Below are 18,746 nucleotides of genomic sequence, written 5' to 3' on the forward strand. Positions count from 1 at the left end.
TATTTTATTTTATATTATTTATATTTAATTTATATTTTTTTTCTTTAAATTTATAAATGCATATAATTTTGTTTAAAAAAATATTTATTATATATATATACACAAGTGCATTAATATTTTTTTAAACAAAAAATAATTTTTTTTTATTTATCAAAGATGATCAAAATTGATCAATTGTGTCAGACATTTATAATATTTGTATTTTAAATAAATGCTGTTATTTTAATTTTTTTTATTCATCTGTGAATCCTGAAAATTAAAATGTATCACCGTTTCCACAAAAATATTGGTCAGCACAAGTGTTTTCAACATTGATAATAATCATAAATGTTTCTTGAGCAGCAAATCAGCATATTAGAATGATTTTTGAAGCATCATGTGACGCTGAAGACTGGAGTAATGATGCTGAAAATTCAGCTTTGATCACATCAATTCAGCTTTGTAAAATTACATTTTACAAGATACTCACACAGAACACAGTTATTTTAAATTGCAAAAATATTTCACACTTTTACAAATTTTACTGTATTTGTAATCAAATAAATGCAGCCTTGCTGCCATATCAACTGCCATATTGGTTAACACCTATAACGAGCAAATCAAATGACAGAAAAACTATTTCTGCTGCATGTCACTGCATCTTTAAATACTCAATTAAAAAAAAAAATAAATGAGATGACTTGATGCTGGAAAAGGAAGCAAAGACAAACGTGAGTTCATTTAATAAAACTGCGTTGCATTTCTCCTGGAGCAGCTCCATTCGGTTAGCATCACACACGAGCGACGGGACAAACGTCCAGCCGTAATTTCACTCTCAATCCGATCACATTTAAGCGAGGCCGAGCGCAAACCTGCTAACACACAGCGAGCATGCGCACAGATCCTTACCTTCTACAGTGGGGGAAAACAAACCAAGAGAGGAGAAACAAAGCACACATTTTAACAAGAACGACTGACAAGATCAACCGAGAGACAAGAGAAATGCATAAATAAAGTAATAAACAAAAACACAGAAAATCCACAACCGCAAGCCTAGTTCTCATAAAACCCACATCTGAAAGCATTAACTTTCAACCTCAAACGGTCACTTCCCCAAAACATGAATAAATCTCACAAAACTTCAATATTTCTTCCCCAAAATTATAATTATGAAGACAAAATGAAGAAAATGAAAACTATTTAGAACTGTTAAGATTTTTAACATTGTGACATTATTTATATTTCTTATATCTTTATAAAAAGTAATTATTATTTTTACATTTACATCAAATTTCCCTTGCATGTTGTATCTTTATTGAAATAAATTTACTTTTATGAAAAAATATTACATTAAAATGATAATATAATAATTACAAACAAATCTAAACTAAAATGTCTAGACACATTATGGTAAGAAAAAAGTTTTTTTTCCCCACATACAGTAACAGCAATGGGAATTTGCATTATTTCTAATTTATTGCATTATTTCTATTTTTATGCTTATAAAAAACATAATTATTATGTTCACATCTACACAGTTTTCCCCTGCATGTTGCACAGTGTAAATAAATCACACTTTATTTGAATTTAAATGAATTCATGTTACCACAAAACTATTACATAAAAATGCTAATATATTATAATTGCAAAAAAAAAAAAAACAACAACTCAAAACTAAAATGTGCACTAAGAATGTTTCTTTTTTCCCTACATAGAAGTAATGAAAATTTGTGAAAATATGCTTGTCATGACAATAATTGCTTTTAATTTAATTAAATTTAATATTTTACATCATAAATGAATTCCTGTTACCACAAAACTATTACATAAAAATGATAAAATATTATAATTGCAAAAAAAACAACAAAAAAAAAATAAACAAAAACCTAAAAACCTAAAAACTAAAATGTCCAATACATTTTTTTTGTCCCCTACATAAAACTAATACGAATTTGTGGAAAATATTTGTCACAATGCATAAAATCAGATATTTTTTATATATTTATATATTTATATATTATATATATATATATATATATATATATATATATATATATATATATATATATATATATATATATATATATATATATATATATAAATAAAAGTATATATATTCACATCTATGCCGTATTTCCCCTGCATGTTGCATAATATAAATAAATCACTTTATTTTAATTTAAATTAATTTACTTTACCATAAAACTATTACATAAAAACTTATAATATATTATATTTGCAAAAAAACTAAAAAAAAAACAAAAAAAAAAAAAAAAAAAAAGTATGCTGAATAAAAATAAAAGAATAAAAGTAATTTAAAAAAAATATGGTAAATATGTAACAATGCATAAAAATGTACTTATTTATTTTTATATTTTATATTTACATAAAATATTACTATTATTTTCAAAATTTACACCGTATTTTCCCTGCATATTGCATAATGTAAAATTAAATAAATTCCCTTTACCATACAATTATTACATAAAAATAATGTTATAATTGCAAAATAATTGTCACAATGCATTAAATGTTGATAGCCCTAAAGCTTGCTTCTGTTTCTTTAAGACAAATATTATTTCTTTGGATTTTTTGGGATGGACTGTATTTGTGAGACTGATTCATACCAATTCCAGAAGCTTTAAAAAGTGTAATACGCTGATATTTTCATGCATGCAATAATGCATCAGCCAGATTCAGTGTCTGCAGCTCTAATGAAACCAGGTTCCCGTCAAACGGCATCATTCTTACCCTTTTACAGCAACATGTGAGCTCAAAGCAACAAACTTCTGAGGCAACAAACTTCATTTCCACTGCATGTTTTAGTCCAAAAGTGATCTGGATTGACTTGTTATTGTTTGCACATGCCACTTCCAGCCATCTCAGGAATTACTTCAACCAAAAACTTAAAATCCAGCCAGAAAACCTGAAACCAGCTCAACACACACAAAGGCACAACAAATACATTCAACACACCTGTATTTGCAAACAGTAGTTCATAACACACACTTCACCCTTCAAATCTAGTACTTTTGCAATATAATTTTCATGTTTAAACCTCTAGAATGCATGTGCATGCATGCGTGATGTAAAATGTGTAGTAAATAATATAACGCCACAAATCCGTGCATGCATGTGAGCTGACAGTGAATTGCACTCTGTGCATTTATCATGCATGCACATGAACACACAGTGACCTTTGCCCTCTCACACACCTTATTGGCCCAGGCGTCCTCGTCCCATGACGTGAGCTGCAGCACGCGGATGATTTCATTGATTTCAGCGCTCATCTTCTCCACGGTGAAGTTCCTGTTCTTCAGAGCCTCCTCCACACCTTTACCCTGAGACGTCTTGGTCGTTACGAAGATCTTGATGCCTGCGTTAAACAACAAACATGTTAAAAGTCTCTTCCGCTCACCAAAGCTGCATTTATTTAATTAAAAATACACTAAAAATTGTGGAATATTTGTACAATTTCAAATAGCTGTTTACAATGTGAATATCAGTTAAAACGTAATTTATTTATAAGATCAAAGATGAATTTTCAGCATCATTACTGGTCATCAGTGTCACATGATCCTTCAGAAATCATTCTAATTGATGCTCAAGAAACATTTCTGACTACAATCACTGTTAAAAACACTTGTGCTGCCCAATATTTGTGTAAATGTCATATATTGGATTTACAGATGAATACAAAGCTCAAAAGAAAAGCATTTAATTGAAATAGAATTATTTCGCAACATTATAAATGTCTTTACTGTCACTTTTGAGCAATATAACGCATCCTTAATGAATAAAACTATTAATTCCTGTATATTTATGAGGTCAGAGGTCAGACCTGAGATGAGAACAGGCAGCAGCTCCTTGACGGTGTTCATGGAATTGACCAGCATGACTCTGTGCTCCTGATGCGTTAATTCCTGCTGTCGTTCATCAATCATCTTAGCCATCTTCGTCATGCCTGTGAAGCAACATTTACAAAGCATTAAGTGCAAATAAATGATCTCCTAATTATCCACATCATCAAAAAGACTCGTATTACATCACAGTGTGAAGCCACGCCCACTGTGAAATCTCATTGGTCTACATCCTGCTTCACATACTACATATAAAACATAACTCGTGTTGTTTTTAATGTATTTTAATATTAAAATACCTGGTCCCAGGTTTTTGGTGTAAGTGATCAGGTCCTCCATAGACTCCACCACCTCAGCCACGGTCAGATACTCCAGAATCCCTTTACACACACGGATGATTTTACGAACCTGAGATCAGGACATAGAGCAGCGATTTCGTCAGTATTAATGCACAAGGTCAGGCCCAAAGGAATAAACCCATTAAACGGTTTTAAACGGATCATACCTCGGCCTCATCGAATGTCAGAAGCAGGTCGGAGGTGCCGGAGAGGATCCCGCGGGACCCGTCGATCAGATAATCTCGGGCTTGGACAGAATAAGGATCGGCCTTTAACATCTGAGCAGCCTGAACCAATTTAGTGCACGCGTTCTCAACCCTACAGAGAATAAGACAAAACAGAGAGAGTTAGTCACAGTCTTTCTTTTGGTTACACATTCATCTGATAGTGAAGCTATAAACAATCAGTATCTCAGTTATGCTCTCCAAGGGTGCATTTATTTGATCAAAAATACAGTAAAAATTGTAAAATATTATTAGAATTTAAAACAGCTGTTTCTATGTGAATATCTGTTAGAATGAAATTTATTTCTGCATTCAAAGTTAAATTTTCAGCATCATTACTCCAGTCTTGAATGTCACAAGATCCCTTAGAACTCATGCTATTATGCTGATTTGCTTCTCAAGAAACATTTCTGAGCATTATCAATGTTTATACAAATATTGGGCTGTGCTGCCCAATATTTTTGTGGAAACCATGATGCATTTTTTTTTTAGAATTCACAGATGAATAGAAAGTTCAACACTCAGTATCTTATGAGCAACTTAGATCTCCTTTATGCTCTCCAAAGCTGCATTCATTTGATCAAAAATACAGTAAAAATTGTAAAATATTATTAGAATTTAAAATAGCTGTTTCTATGTGAATATCTGTTAAAATGAAATTTATTTCTGTGATCAAAGTTAAATTTTCAGCATCATTACTCCAGTCTTTATTGTCACATGATCCTTCAGAAATCATTCTAATATGCTGATTTGCTGCTCAAAAAACATTTCTAAGCATTATCAATGTTGAAAACAGCTGTGCTGCCCAATATTTTTGTGGAAACCATGATACTTTTTTTAAGGATTCACAGATGAATCGAAAGTTTAACACTCAGTATCTTATGAGCAACTTAGATCTCTTTTATGCTCTCCAAAGCTGCATTTATTTGATCAAAAACACAGTAAAAATTGTGAAATATTATCAGAATTTAAAATAGCTGTTTCTATGTAAATATCTATTAAAATGTAATTTATTTCTGTGATCAAATCTGAATTTTCTGCATCATTACTCCAGTCTTCAGCGTCACATGATGCTTCAAAAATCATTCTAATATGCTGATTTGCTGCTCAACAAACATTTATGATTATTAACAATGTTGAAAACAGTTGTGCTGCGCAATATTTTTGTGGAAACTTTCTTACATTTTATTTTAGGATTCACAGGTGAATAGAAAGTTGAAAACAACAGCATTTATTTGAAATAGAACTCTTTTGTAACATTATAAATGTCTTCACTGACACGATGAAAAAAGTATTAATTTTGTTTAAAAAAATATTACTGAACTTGTTAACAGTAGTGTATTTATTGTGTATATTTCCTAGAAATATTTTACAATTTTATTGTTTATATTTTAAATGTTATTTACTTTTCTTTTTACTTTTTTTAATTAGCTGCTTACTCAGACGTTGTGTCATTCTTGTGGTTGTGTTGTGCTCAAATATGATTTATTTACACTAATGATATGTTACACAAGTCTGAATGCCTTTGGCTTTTAGCAGGGCTGCCAATTTGTTGCTCAAGAAACATTTCTGACTATTATCAATGTTGAAAACAGTTGTGCTGCACAATATTTTAGTGGAAACCATCATACATTTTGTTTTTACAGATTCACAGATAAATAGAAAGTTCAAAAGAACAGTATTTATATGAAATAGAAATTAGAATGTCTTTAGTGTCACTTTTGATCAATTTAATGCATCCTTGATGAAAAAAATATTATTATATATATTATCATGTTTCAAAAAATATATATTTTTAATATTATTAATTGTGTACATTTCCTAGAAATATTTTAATATTTTATTGTTAATATTTTAAATATTATTTTTTTTTTTTTTTTTTTTTTTTTACTGTTTTTATAATTTGTTTTTCCTTCCTTTATTAAAAATAAATAATCAGCAATCTGGAAAATACACAGCTATATCCTAGTGAAAAATAAATATACTAAAATGTTTTAAAAATACTTTTATTTCATGCTAAGTATACTACAAATATATTTTCACCTTACGTACTTAATAAAAATGCCTTGCAATTGTACTTTTAGTATACTAAACTGGTATATTTAAAGTCTGCTAAATTTTAACAACTTATTTTGTACTTAACATACTTCAATTGTGCAGAAATCCAGAAGATACACTTAGAATATTTTATTGTTCTAAAGCGGTACACTTAAATAATATCGTCTTTAAATGCAAAATATTTAAAGATAATAAAATCCTCATCAACACTGACATTAAAACATATTTTAGGCTTAATATTAAGAAATGTGCATTGTGCACAAGCCTCAAGCTGTAAATATGTTAGACTTGAACTATACTTAGCATAAAATAAATGCATTTCAAATCTTTTACATTTTTCAGATTACTTTTTTATAGAGTAATGCACCTCTATAAATTCATAACTACATTTGAAGGAAAGGAAAACATTATATTTATAATTCAGCACATTCGATGCACACAATGCAAGTCATTTTTGCAAAGCATTATCTCAGTGACATACCAGTAGAAATTGGAACAACAATTTAGAATGTCACAGCAAAGCTCAAGTTTACATTTGCAAGCATAAAAATGGATGTAAAAGGTCAATGAGTGTTCTGATTTTATATTGTATGCATTTTTCAGTTTTCGTTTTAGTCACTCCCCAACACTGTTTGTCCCACATGCATGCTTTTTTATTCTCAGTCAGCAGACCTAAATCACGTAGGAGTGACGTACTAGGCCCCAATTCCCACACACACACAAACACACACTCACTCATGCCCTATTCATCTGTGTCTGCCTGTCGTCAGGAGGGTTTTGTTGTCGTTGCAGAATGGAGACTGGTGTTATATTTCTCTGTGGCAGGACAGACCGCAGCTGTGTGTGTGTGTGTGTGTGTCAGGACAGCAAGGTCACAACAGTGTATGTGTGTGTGTGTGTGTTTGTGTAGGTTACAGTAATGCATATGAATTTTAATCAGCACTACTGCACCAGGCCACACACGAACACCAACTATATTTAGAGAGAAACACAGGTTGTCCATTATGTGTGTCAGTGTTTCCAGTAATCCATACGTTCCTCCTGACTCAGCGCAGCAGAATGAATTCATGTATGACTCAAAGCAGCTTCAGGATCAATTCAGGAGCGTCTAAAGAGCTGAAAAGGCTTTCAGACTTGTATAACGTATCATTATTGTAAATAAATCAGATTTAAGCCACAAGAATGACACAGCGTCTGAGTAAACAGCATGTCTGTGGGCTCTGAAATGTGCAACAACAAACTCAAATATACGAAATACGAACAAACAGATAAACCGCTGTGAACCAGCCCTGCTGGTCTAGAGGTGGTTTATGGTTCGGGACATTTCCAAGCGATTTTTAGCTATTTCCTGCTTTATTTTATTTTGTTATTCCCCAAACAGCACTGCGATACGCAGATGTTTGTGCAAATCGCTGGAGATTTACCATCTGCTGGACTGTTCCTGAGGGACGTACACACTGACAGTCATTCGCAGTGATGAATCAACCAAAAGCCTTTTATTTTCAATGACATGAAGGGATTTTACTGTGAGAAGCAGTTATTTATTTTTTTAGTTAAATCATTTAATCATTTGTTGAATTATTTGTTCATGATTCGAACTGATTCACTGATTCAGTTCAAGTCATTTGACTTGAATTGTTCACAATTTTCAGTATTACTGATGATTTTAGAAGACGTTTACGATACTTTTGTGGTGTTTTTGTCCTTTTTGAAGCTGGAAAGCTTCAAACTCATGAGCCTAAAGCACGAAATACAGTTAACTTGTTCAATAAGACCAAATAAACGACTTTGATTGAGAAGATCATTTTGTTACACAAAACATACAACCAATGAGACAAACCAGCAACAGCAAAAGACTATATTATTAGGACATTTTATGGTTCTTTTTAAATATTTAGTGTCAGTCTCTATTTTAAGAGTGTATTATTTAAAATGTCTTTCTGGAGTCATTTGGTTTTGGAACAACATGGCATTTTTGGGTGAACTGTCCCTTTAAGATGAGCACATTTTTATGCAAATGAGCAGTGATGTAATGCAGACATTTGCTACATTGTTACATATCACTTTGTTACATGTTGCCTCAAGTCTCATTTAAAATGTACATGAAAATGAAGTTTGCTTCGTTGATGCAAATCATTTTCAGTGTGAACATCACCAATAATTCTGAACAGACTCTACAGCTTTTTTCCACAATTGAAGAGTAATGCAGAGGCTTCGTATGCGTTCTGAGACAAAAACACGTGTAGAAGAACTCTAGTTGTGCTTCTCTCAGGAGGTGTAGTTGTGTTTGCTCATGAGCGCAGCTGCTCTAGCATGTCCGCACCTGATTTATTAGTCAACACACCTGCATTAGAGCACTTCCTCCCTCAACAAACACACACACACACACATTCACAGACAATAGAGTTAACTGAAAACACATGCATTTAAATCTACATGCATGCATTCATCCAAAAGCAACTTCTATTGCATTCAATGTATGCATTTATAAGTGCATGCAAATGATAAAACTACAGAAAAAGATGAAAGAAGCAGCATTTAGAGTTGCACAGTTGCAGTTGCATATAGATTTTCATTTAAAACAAAATGCTGATGCAGACAAAAAAAAATTGAGCTCCATTATTCATAGCACCACACACACTTAACATGTTGTCCGTGACCTTTACCTTCAACAGAAAGAGTGTGTGTGTGTGTCTTACTTTATAAAGGCAGGCGGCATGTCTCTCCTCATGATGGCATCCTCAGTGGTCTGAACCGTCTCTTTGCCCACCTGCATTCAACACACACAAAATCCACAATAAATACATGTATAAATCATGCACACAGCACGTGGCTCATCTACATGAAAATGCACAATATTTGAATGCACAAGACCATAGTAAGTTTGATTTTCAGAATATATGACTTTATTTCCCCTCTGCAACACAAAGGAATGTTTTTCAAAAACATTTCCAGAATGTTTTTTTTTTTTAAATTAAAAATAAGCAAGAAAATAAGCAAATAAATTAAGAAATAAGTAAAGCAAATAAATAAATAAGTAAATAAATTTAAAAAAAAAATCAATTAAACTTGTTAAATTTCTTTTAATAACAGCAATTAATTTCAGCTCAGATTTAATGATTCACTTCCATCATCACCCATTTCTGTTTAAAACATGCCTTGATTATTTTAATTACATTTACTGTGTTTTCATTCTTACATCAAGCAGTTAAAAAATAATTAAGTAATACATGTAATTAAAATTAGTTAATTAAAAAAACCTAATTAATCTAATTTAAAAATTAAAATAAGTTTAATGGCATTAAAATGAATCAGAATTAATGTAAAAAAAAATCATTTAAATAACTAAACTTTAAACTAAAATTAAAATAAAAATAGTTTACAAAAATTAAAATCCATTAATAATTAAAACAAATCGTTTGAAAGAATTAAAAATCATTAAACATAGTTTATTAAACAAATTTGAAAAGTAATTAATATATACAAAAATCATTAAAAATTTAACTTTAAAAATTAAAATTAAGCTTGATTCATTTCAGCACAACAGTTCAAAAATAATTTGAATTACAATTCATTAAAATAAAATAATTCAAATAAGCAAAATAATTTGAAATAACTTAAAATAAATAAAAGTATTAAAACTAATTAAAATAAATTTGCGCAATTAAAATACTCAAAACCATTTAAAATAACTGAACTTAAAATAAATAAAAAATAATTAAATAATACATGTGATTAAAATTAGTTAACTAAAAAAAACAAATATTTAAAAAATAAATCATTTTAAATGGCATTAAAATAAAAATCAAAATTTCATTCTTATATCAAACAGTTTGATTTCTCTTTACTACATTTTAAAAGGTCTTTTAATAAACGTAACATTTACTGCAACTAAACTGTTGCAAATTTGTATCATCAACTACACGTCATTACATAAACAAGTCAATAATTACACTGATTTATGTCTCAAGCAAAGTACAAAATAGCAGTCCTCGGTTCATTGGTTGTGTGTTTAATGTGACCATAAAGATCACTTTAGGACGTTTAACACTGCCTCAATTCAGCATTTCCACTTCTGAGTCAGTATTTAATTCCAGATAATCACACACATGCTCCTACGAGCAGGTTTGCTGTCATCCAGATGACTTCATGTTTGGTTCTTCTCCAGCATCTGCGGGTTGACAATATGCTCTTGCTCAGACTCGAGGCCACGTTTAACCGTTTTCTCCAAAAATTAGCTCACCGATGCCATTTTAACATGATGCAACTAAACCAAGTACTCAAGTGTGTGTGGTAAAGTCTACTAGAAACCCATTTTACTTCTGCAATGTGACGTAAAATCTAAAGCGAAATAAGTCTTGTTTCACATCTCTGTGTTATTCTGGTCTGTTGATATGGCTCAGGTCTCTTTTCAGCGCAAATCAACGACAACTACTACTTAAGAGTTGGAGGTTTGTTCATATCATTAACTCTAGCTATGAGCATAAGTACTAGTAATACCACTAATAAGCATAATTCTGTTGAGTTGTAGGCTTCGGATGACGTCGGATCAGAGAACATTCCCTGTTTTTCCACTCGCTCTCTGTCTGCTTTTCCTCACAAAAGAGAGCAGTATGTTCTTCTAGTATGAGCTGCTCAGCTAAAATAGAAACGGTGACGGGTGCCTGGCAGTTCACACCACTCACATACCAGCCATTTGTGTTTAAAACAGGAGGAGACACACACACACACACACACACACAGATGCCTCTGTCATGTTACACCATTCCTATCAGACAGGTAAGAACAGGTTTAGTCCTGCACTGCTTTAAAGAGACAGCGCACCCGAAAATGAAAATGCTGTCATTTACTCTCCCTCAAGTCTTTTTTAAAACGGTATGGTTTTATTTCTCCTGTAGAACACAAAAGGAGATTTATTGCAAAATTTCTAGAATGTTTTTTGAGGTTATTAAACAAACAAAAAATTAATTAAAATAAATTAAAATAATTAAAATAAATAATTAAAATTAATTAAAAATTATTTGAATAATTAAAAGTCACTAAAATAAATTTGATATTTGAAATAACTTAAAATAAAAAATTAAAAGAACTAAAAAAATGTATTTAAACAAATTAAAATGAATTGAAATAAATCATTAAATACACAAAATAATTTAAAATAATTAAACTTAAAACATAAAAAATTAGTTGATTACTTAAAATAAAAAATAATTAATAAAAAAATCATTTATAAATATAATTAAATAATTTTAAAAAATCATTAAAATTAGTTCATTACAATAAAATGTAAAAATTAATTATTATAAACAAAACTTTTTTTAAAAATGTAACTTAAAATAAATCAAGAATCATTTTAAAGGCATTATAATTAAATCAAAATTAATGGGAATAATTAGTTAACTACATTAACATAAACATAAAATTATTTGAATAATTACAAGTCGTTAAAATTAATTAAAATACATTTAAATAATTGAGACAAAAATGATTTTAAATAACTGAACTTAAAATAAAAAATTAAAAGAACTAAAAAATGTATTTAAACTAATTAAAATAAATTTAAATAACTTATTAAAATACACAAAATCATTTAAAATAATTTAACTTAAAATGTAAAAAAAAAAAATTCTTTTCAATCAATTACTTAAAATAAAGTATAAACAAATATAAACAAAAATCTTTTATAAATATAATTAAATAATTTAAAAAAAATCACTAAAATTAGTTCATTAAAATAAAAGGTAAAAATGTATTATTATTATAAACAAAACTCATTTAAAAATGTAACTTAAAATAAATCAAGAATAATTTTAATGACATTTAAATTAATTAAAATTTATCAAAATTAGCCAATATTCTTCTATTATTAAATTTACTACTTTATCTACTTTTCAATTAAATTTAAATGAAAAAGAATTAATTAAAATACATTTTAAATATAATTAACATTAACAGAAATCATTTAAAATTGAAATAAAAATAAAAAAAGGATTTAAAAGAATTAAAAGAATTAAAATTCATACAAATGAATGTAAATAATTAAAAAAAATAAATAAATAATTAATTGAATTAAAATAAAAACATAAATACATAATACATACGTACTGTATGACTCAACAACATTTTTAATAGTTCCTGTTTTAATATTTCCGCTGTAGTGCAGCTCATAAATCTCACTCGCACTAAACTTCAGTTCAAATATGATTTGGCATCTATTATTTCAAACCTCATTATTTCAATTAAATGAGCTTGAAAAGCTTCTAGAAAGGAGATAAAGCGACCCATTTTCAGCGAACAACTTTTACATTTAAGTCTGTTTCTCAAACATAGCAATCGCATGACTTCAGAAGACTCTGAATATAGCACATGAGTCATACGAACTACTTTCACGCTGCCGTTTTCGTCATTTTTGGAACTCAGTGGAATCATTACGACACTAAAAGCATCCCCTTCTGTTTTCCACAGAAGAAAGATAGTCATACGGGTTTGGAACGACATGAGGGGGAGTAAATGAACACAGACTTTGAACTTTTGGGTGAACCATCACTTAAAGGCCTCACGCAAGCTGCAATACTGAAGTAGAGTTGTGCCGCTGCCGTAGTTTCTGAGAAGCATTCAGGCTGAAAAACATCCGTTAATGATGAAGTCACTTCTCGCATTATGACACTTTCAGCTCACAGCAGCCGATAAAAGGCTTCATGGAGAGCTGACGGTCCGGCCGTGAAAATGCGAGGACGGTCTGTTCGCGTCCGGCTAACAAACGGCTCTTTGTCTGCGCTTCTCAATGCTCCACACACGGCGAAAAGAGCTCTCAGAGCTGAAGAGCTCACACACTTAACTCTATTAAACAACACAATCATCCACAACTATCTTATTTTAAAAATGAGCTGAGTTATTCCAGCAACGAATACCACAAAAATTCTCAAATTTGGAGTAAAAGGAGACTAGAGAAAACTCCCATCATGGTGGAAATTAGACTAGTGCTATATAAAACATTTCATGAGGACTTTCAAAATCAACTAGCAAATGAAAATTTGCTGAAAATGTGCTCATCCTTGGGTCATCTGAGGTGTAGGAGAGTTTGTTTCTTCATTAGATTTGAAGAAATGTGTCATTCCATCATGTGCTCATCAATGGATGTGAATGGGTGCCATCAGAATGAGAGTCAAAACGGCTGATAAAAACATCACAATAATTCAGATCAGTAATCCACACTGCTCCAGTCCGTCAATTAATGTCTTGAGAAGACGAAAAAAATGTATGTTTGTAAGAAACAAATCTATTTTAAAGCTATTTTAACTTCAAACTGTTTATAAAATGCAAGTTCAGTGAAAAGATGCAAAAACAATGTATAATGTGCGAGTGAGATTTATGAGTTGCACTACAGGGGAAATACTAAGGCAAGAAATATTTACCATTTGAATTAATTTGCTTATTTGAATTCTTTTAGTTCATTCATTTTAATTCATTTATTTTCTTTCAAATTATTTGTTTTAATTAATAATGATTTTGAATTCTTTTAAATGTTTTTGTTTATTTTAATTATTATATTTTACATTTCTTATATTTAAGTTAGATTTAAGTTCAACTTATTTTTAAAAATACATTTAAATTCATTTTAGTTCATTAATTTAGTTCATTCATTTTAATTTTTTTCTTTTTGTTTCAATTCTTTTGAATTATTTGTTTATTTATACAATTAAAAATGTAACAAAAAATGACATTTTTGAGGCCCTATGAAATCCTATGAAAATGTGTTTTATTTTTTCTCAAATTCTCATAATTTCTAAAAATTTTTCCATTTTAACTTTTTTAAATTTCCCCCCATTTTGATTTTTTGGATCATGTTTTAACAGTTAAATATTATTAATAAAAAAAAAAAGAAAAAAGAAAAAAATCCCCCAATTTTTTTTCTGGATTCTGTTTTTTTTTCTCATTTTAATTTTGTTAATTAATTTGTAAATTAATCTTATTAAGCTTATTTGATTTATTTTAGTTCATTAAATTTAATTCTTTTAAATTATTTGTTTGAATTAATAATAAATTTGAATTCTTTTCAATTCTTTTTGTTTATTTTATTTATTTACATTCTTTTACATTTTGTTAAAACTTGAGTTAAATTTAAGTTCATTTTAACTTATTTTTGAAATATATTATAATTAATTTTAATTCTTTTAAATTATTTGTTTTAATTAATGAATTTAAATTCTTTAAAATATTATTTTAATTATTTACATTTTAGATTTAAGTTCATTTTAACTTAATTGTATTATTATTTGTTATTTCTATTAAGTTATTTAAAATTTTTGTGTATTTAATAATTGGAATTTATTTAAATAAATACATTCTAATTACATTTATTTTAATCTTTTAATAGGTTTTTAGTTTTTAGTCTTTTAGTATCCATAATAACGCGTCCCGCACTGAAAAAGTGATCTGGTCTGAATCAGGAGAGAAATCTGCACAGATCAACCACAGTTTACAAGCCAAAACAGCTTTAAACAAATATGTGGCTGGATTTTGATACGAGAGACGACAGAAAATTAACTTTTTCCACTGGAGGAAGCGTTATTATGGATTATGAACTCATATTTTAGCCAAAAACGACGTTAATGATGGATTTGTTTCTTACAAACACATAGCTTTTGTCTTCTCAAGATGTTAGCTGACGGACTGGAGTGGTGTGGATTACTTGTGGATGTTTTAATCAGCTGTTTGGACTCTCATTCTGACGGCACCCATTAACATCCATTGGTGAGACGGTGATGCAAGTGATGCAATGCAGATTTTCTCAAAATCTGATGAGGAAACAAACTCTTCTACAGCTTGGATGGCCTAAAAATGAGCACATTTTTAGCACATTTTGAGTGCATTTCTTTAAGTTTTCATTGGAACGTAGATGAACTGAGAGTCTAAGTGTGTATGAGGACTTCATTATGTAATTTGCAACGCTTCACAGGACAAGACATTTTGTTCTTTTGCAGCAATTTACACTTCCAAGATAATATCAGTACAAGATAATTTCAGTACAAAACACTTTTTTTCTGAACAATGAGGTCAAAATCATAATCTTAGGAGTTATAGTTAAATTTCTGGTCCAAATAAATGGGATTTTTACCTTGTTGACCTAGCTGGCACTAAAAGACAAAAACAAGAAGTCAATCTTTAACCGGACTTTAAGCTATCCTGATGGCAATCCAACCATTTCAATCTCAACAGGGTTTATAAACCCTTTTAATTAACCTCATAAACCACAACCGTCCTCGCTAAACCATAAAATAATCCGCCCTTTCCGCCTACCGAAGCAATAAAAAAAATCTGGCACCCGAACGACCCGACAACACTCTGTGACTGATATAAAAACTCGGTTGTGCATGAATGAAGCTCTGCTCTCGTCCCACGTTTCCAAACCTGACGTTCCTCCTAAAGAGTTATTTAGGACACATTATCTCAGCGTGTAATTAAACCGCTTTCCCCGGCAACAGGCTGATGATAAACGTTCCCTTCTGTGTGCCGCTCAATGGAGAGACACTGTATATATCTGTCCCGTCCGAGACACATAAACAACGCTGAACCGAACTGGAACGAATACTGAGGAACGGATTAGCGAGTAAAAACCTTCTCCTCTCTCGGCTCTGGAACATCTGCTGGAACATTAGAATCCTGAGACAAAGCCAGAGCTTCCGGACGCGCCGAGTTTCCTCGTCCAGAGCAGCTCCTTCCCCCTCCGGCCATTAGTTTGAGGACATGAGAGACAGAAAACTTCCTCAGATCACTTCAAAGACAATGTGGAGAAAGTAAAGGCTTCCAGAATAAATACAAAAGCTGCAGGATGTGCAGAAAAAAGACAATTAAAACATTTGACCAAATTTGATGGCTAACTATATTACTTAGAAGCTACAACCCTATGAAGTACATTTTATTTTTTCCCCAAATTAGGTTTTATTTATTCTGCTTTAAGAGTTAAATATTATTAATAAACAATATGTATAATTAATCAAAATCAGTTTTATTTCCCCCAAAACTTTTATTTTATGTTTTTATTTATTTATTGTAATTTTTTTATCATTATTTTTTTACCAGTTATATTAGGTTTTATTGATCAAAAAGCATGTGTAATTAATTGAAATCATGAAATGTACAAATGTTTGAGGGCCTATGAAATCCATTTTAATTTTTTTGTCCCCCAAAATGTTTTTTTTTTTCTTTTAAATTCTCATAATTTCTCCAATTTTTGCATTATACATTATCCATTTTTTACATTTTTTCCCACATTTTATTTTTTCTGGATTGCATTTTAACCGTTTAGTATTCCTTAAAAATAAATAAATAAATAAATAAATTTGTAACAAAAATTGTAATTTAATAAAAATGTAACAAATTGAATGAAATCCATTTGATTTTTTTCCCCAAACTGTGTTTTTTTTTCTCTTAAATTCTTATAATTTCTAACATTTTTCCAATTTCTTTTTTCCAATTTTTCTGGATTGCATTTTAATCGTGAAATAGTATAAAAAATAAATAAATTTGTAACAAAAGTTGTAATTGAATAAAAATGTATCGAACTGAATGAAATCCATTTGAATTTTTTCTCAAAAAAATTCTCAATTTTTTCCATTTTAACTTCCCCGATGTTAATCAACAAAAGCCTAATTAAGTAAAATCAAGAAACTTGTACAATTTAACAACAACTCATTAAAACTGTAACAAAAATCACATTTTCATACATTTTATTTTTTTTCCCCCAAATCCTCTTTAAATTTTCTGGATTCTGTTTTAATGATTTCAACCGATTTTAATATTCAAAAAACATTTTTAATCACTTGGATTCATAACACTTTAACCATTTAATAATTTATTAATTTTACAGTAATAGCTTCCGAAATGTTTTATTTTATTTTTTTCAGATATTCTGTGTTGTCTAACTGTGGTAAATGAAGGCGTGAAACATTAATTTAAACTGAATTTAATTTGTTATTGAAAATGAAACAATTGTGTGGCAAAGAAAGTATTACTTTGAGAACTACATCATGCTCTACAATATTTCTGAAACAAGTTAAAACCAACTTTTATTTTGTTTCTGTGTGTATTTGACAATGGTTTTCTTTGATGAAATGGTGAACTGACTCTCAGAGCAGATCTGGAGATGTGTTCATGTTTTCATATAGTGACATGATTTCTTTAATGTCTTTAATGTCAGTAAATGAATGCAGCTTCACTTTAAGGTGATAATGAGCTGTGCTGATCATTTGCTGGCTGTTTTTCTAACATGCAGATCTGCAGTGAGTCGTGTGCTTGAGCTGATTCTGTGAAAGATCACGTATCAGTGTAAAGCAACTTCCTGCAGAAACTTTCAAGGAAGCGAATCGTCAAAGATCTCCACCGTGATCAATGTTTTTAATGCTGCAAATGGAAAGGAAACAAACACAACTCCCTTCTCCCTTTGGTGCCTGTGTAGAACGCAGATAAAATTCTTTCTTCTAAGAGAAATCTGCTAAAATAAGAACTAAAGGAGTTCATGACCTTCAGCAGCAGTATAATGTTGCCTAATGCAGCTGGATTTCTCTCAGTTCTGATAACAAACGCTTCTGTTGTAGTGTAGGGAGGAGGTTTTCGTCTGTGTGGTCTTGAGAAATGTTCAGCCAACGTTCGACCCTTCAGCCTCCAACATCTCAAGACAGAGATCCTAAATAAGACACGGAGCCGCACATTCCCAACACTGACCACAAAATATGTGTCTGTTATGCAAAACATACAAAACAACAATGTGAAAACATCATTTTTAGATCAGTGACATGGAAGGCATCCTAAACTCATTGACTTCTGATAAAAAGATCTAAAAATCTAGAGGAAAAAAAATTGCAAAGCAAGATAAATTAATTTCTAATTAATGTAATATTTGAAAATACAATTGCAATTTTTTTTAATATTTAAAAAAAAATATCATTATTTTTTTAACTGATTTAAAATAATTAAAAATAATATTTTATTTTAATAATATTTTATTTTAAAATACCTAATATTTTATTTTTAAATTAATGTTTTTAAACAATTACATTTTAATAAATGTACAGATTTGTATTTTATTATTGCACCCACATTAATTTTTAATTAATGTATTATTTGAAAATATAATTGCAAAATTAATTATTAATATGTATCTTATTTAAAATCATTTTATATAACTAATATTTTATTTTTAATTAATGTTTTTAAACAATTATATTTTAATAAATGTACAGATTTTTATATTATTATTGTACCTAGATGGGTAAAAAATTAATTAC

At 29.7% G+C, this 18,746-nt stretch overlaps 1 protein-coding gene across 1 annotated transcript in view; it reads right to left on the reverse strand.

The window, feature by feature from the left end:
* The window catches only part of vclb (vinculin b), a 43,000-nt gene that overhangs the window by 17,593 nt on the left and 6,661 nt on the right, over positions 1-18,746 (reverse strand). The window contains exons 2-6 of the mRNA XM_051123578.1: positions 9,159-9,229; positions 4,345-4,495; positions 4,139-4,247; positions 3,821-3,943; positions 3,195-3,355 (exon numbers count right to left, since the gene is read on the reverse strand). Coding sequence (XP_050979535.1) covers positions 3,195-3,355; positions 3,821-3,943; positions 4,139-4,247; positions 4,345-4,495; positions 9,159-9,229 — 615 coding nt within the window. The remainder of the gene's footprint in view (positions 1-3,194; positions 3,356-3,820; positions 3,944-4,138; positions 4,248-4,344; positions 4,496-9,158; positions 9,230-18,746) is intronic.

The sequence above is a fragment of the Labeo rohita genome, chromosome 12 (assembly GCF_022985175.1).
Source record: "Labeo rohita strain BAU-BD-2019 chromosome 12, IGBB_LRoh.1.0, whole genome shotgun sequence".
Lineage (NCBI taxonomy): Eukaryota > Metazoa > Chordata > Actinopteri > Cypriniformes > Cyprinidae > Labeo > Labeo rohita.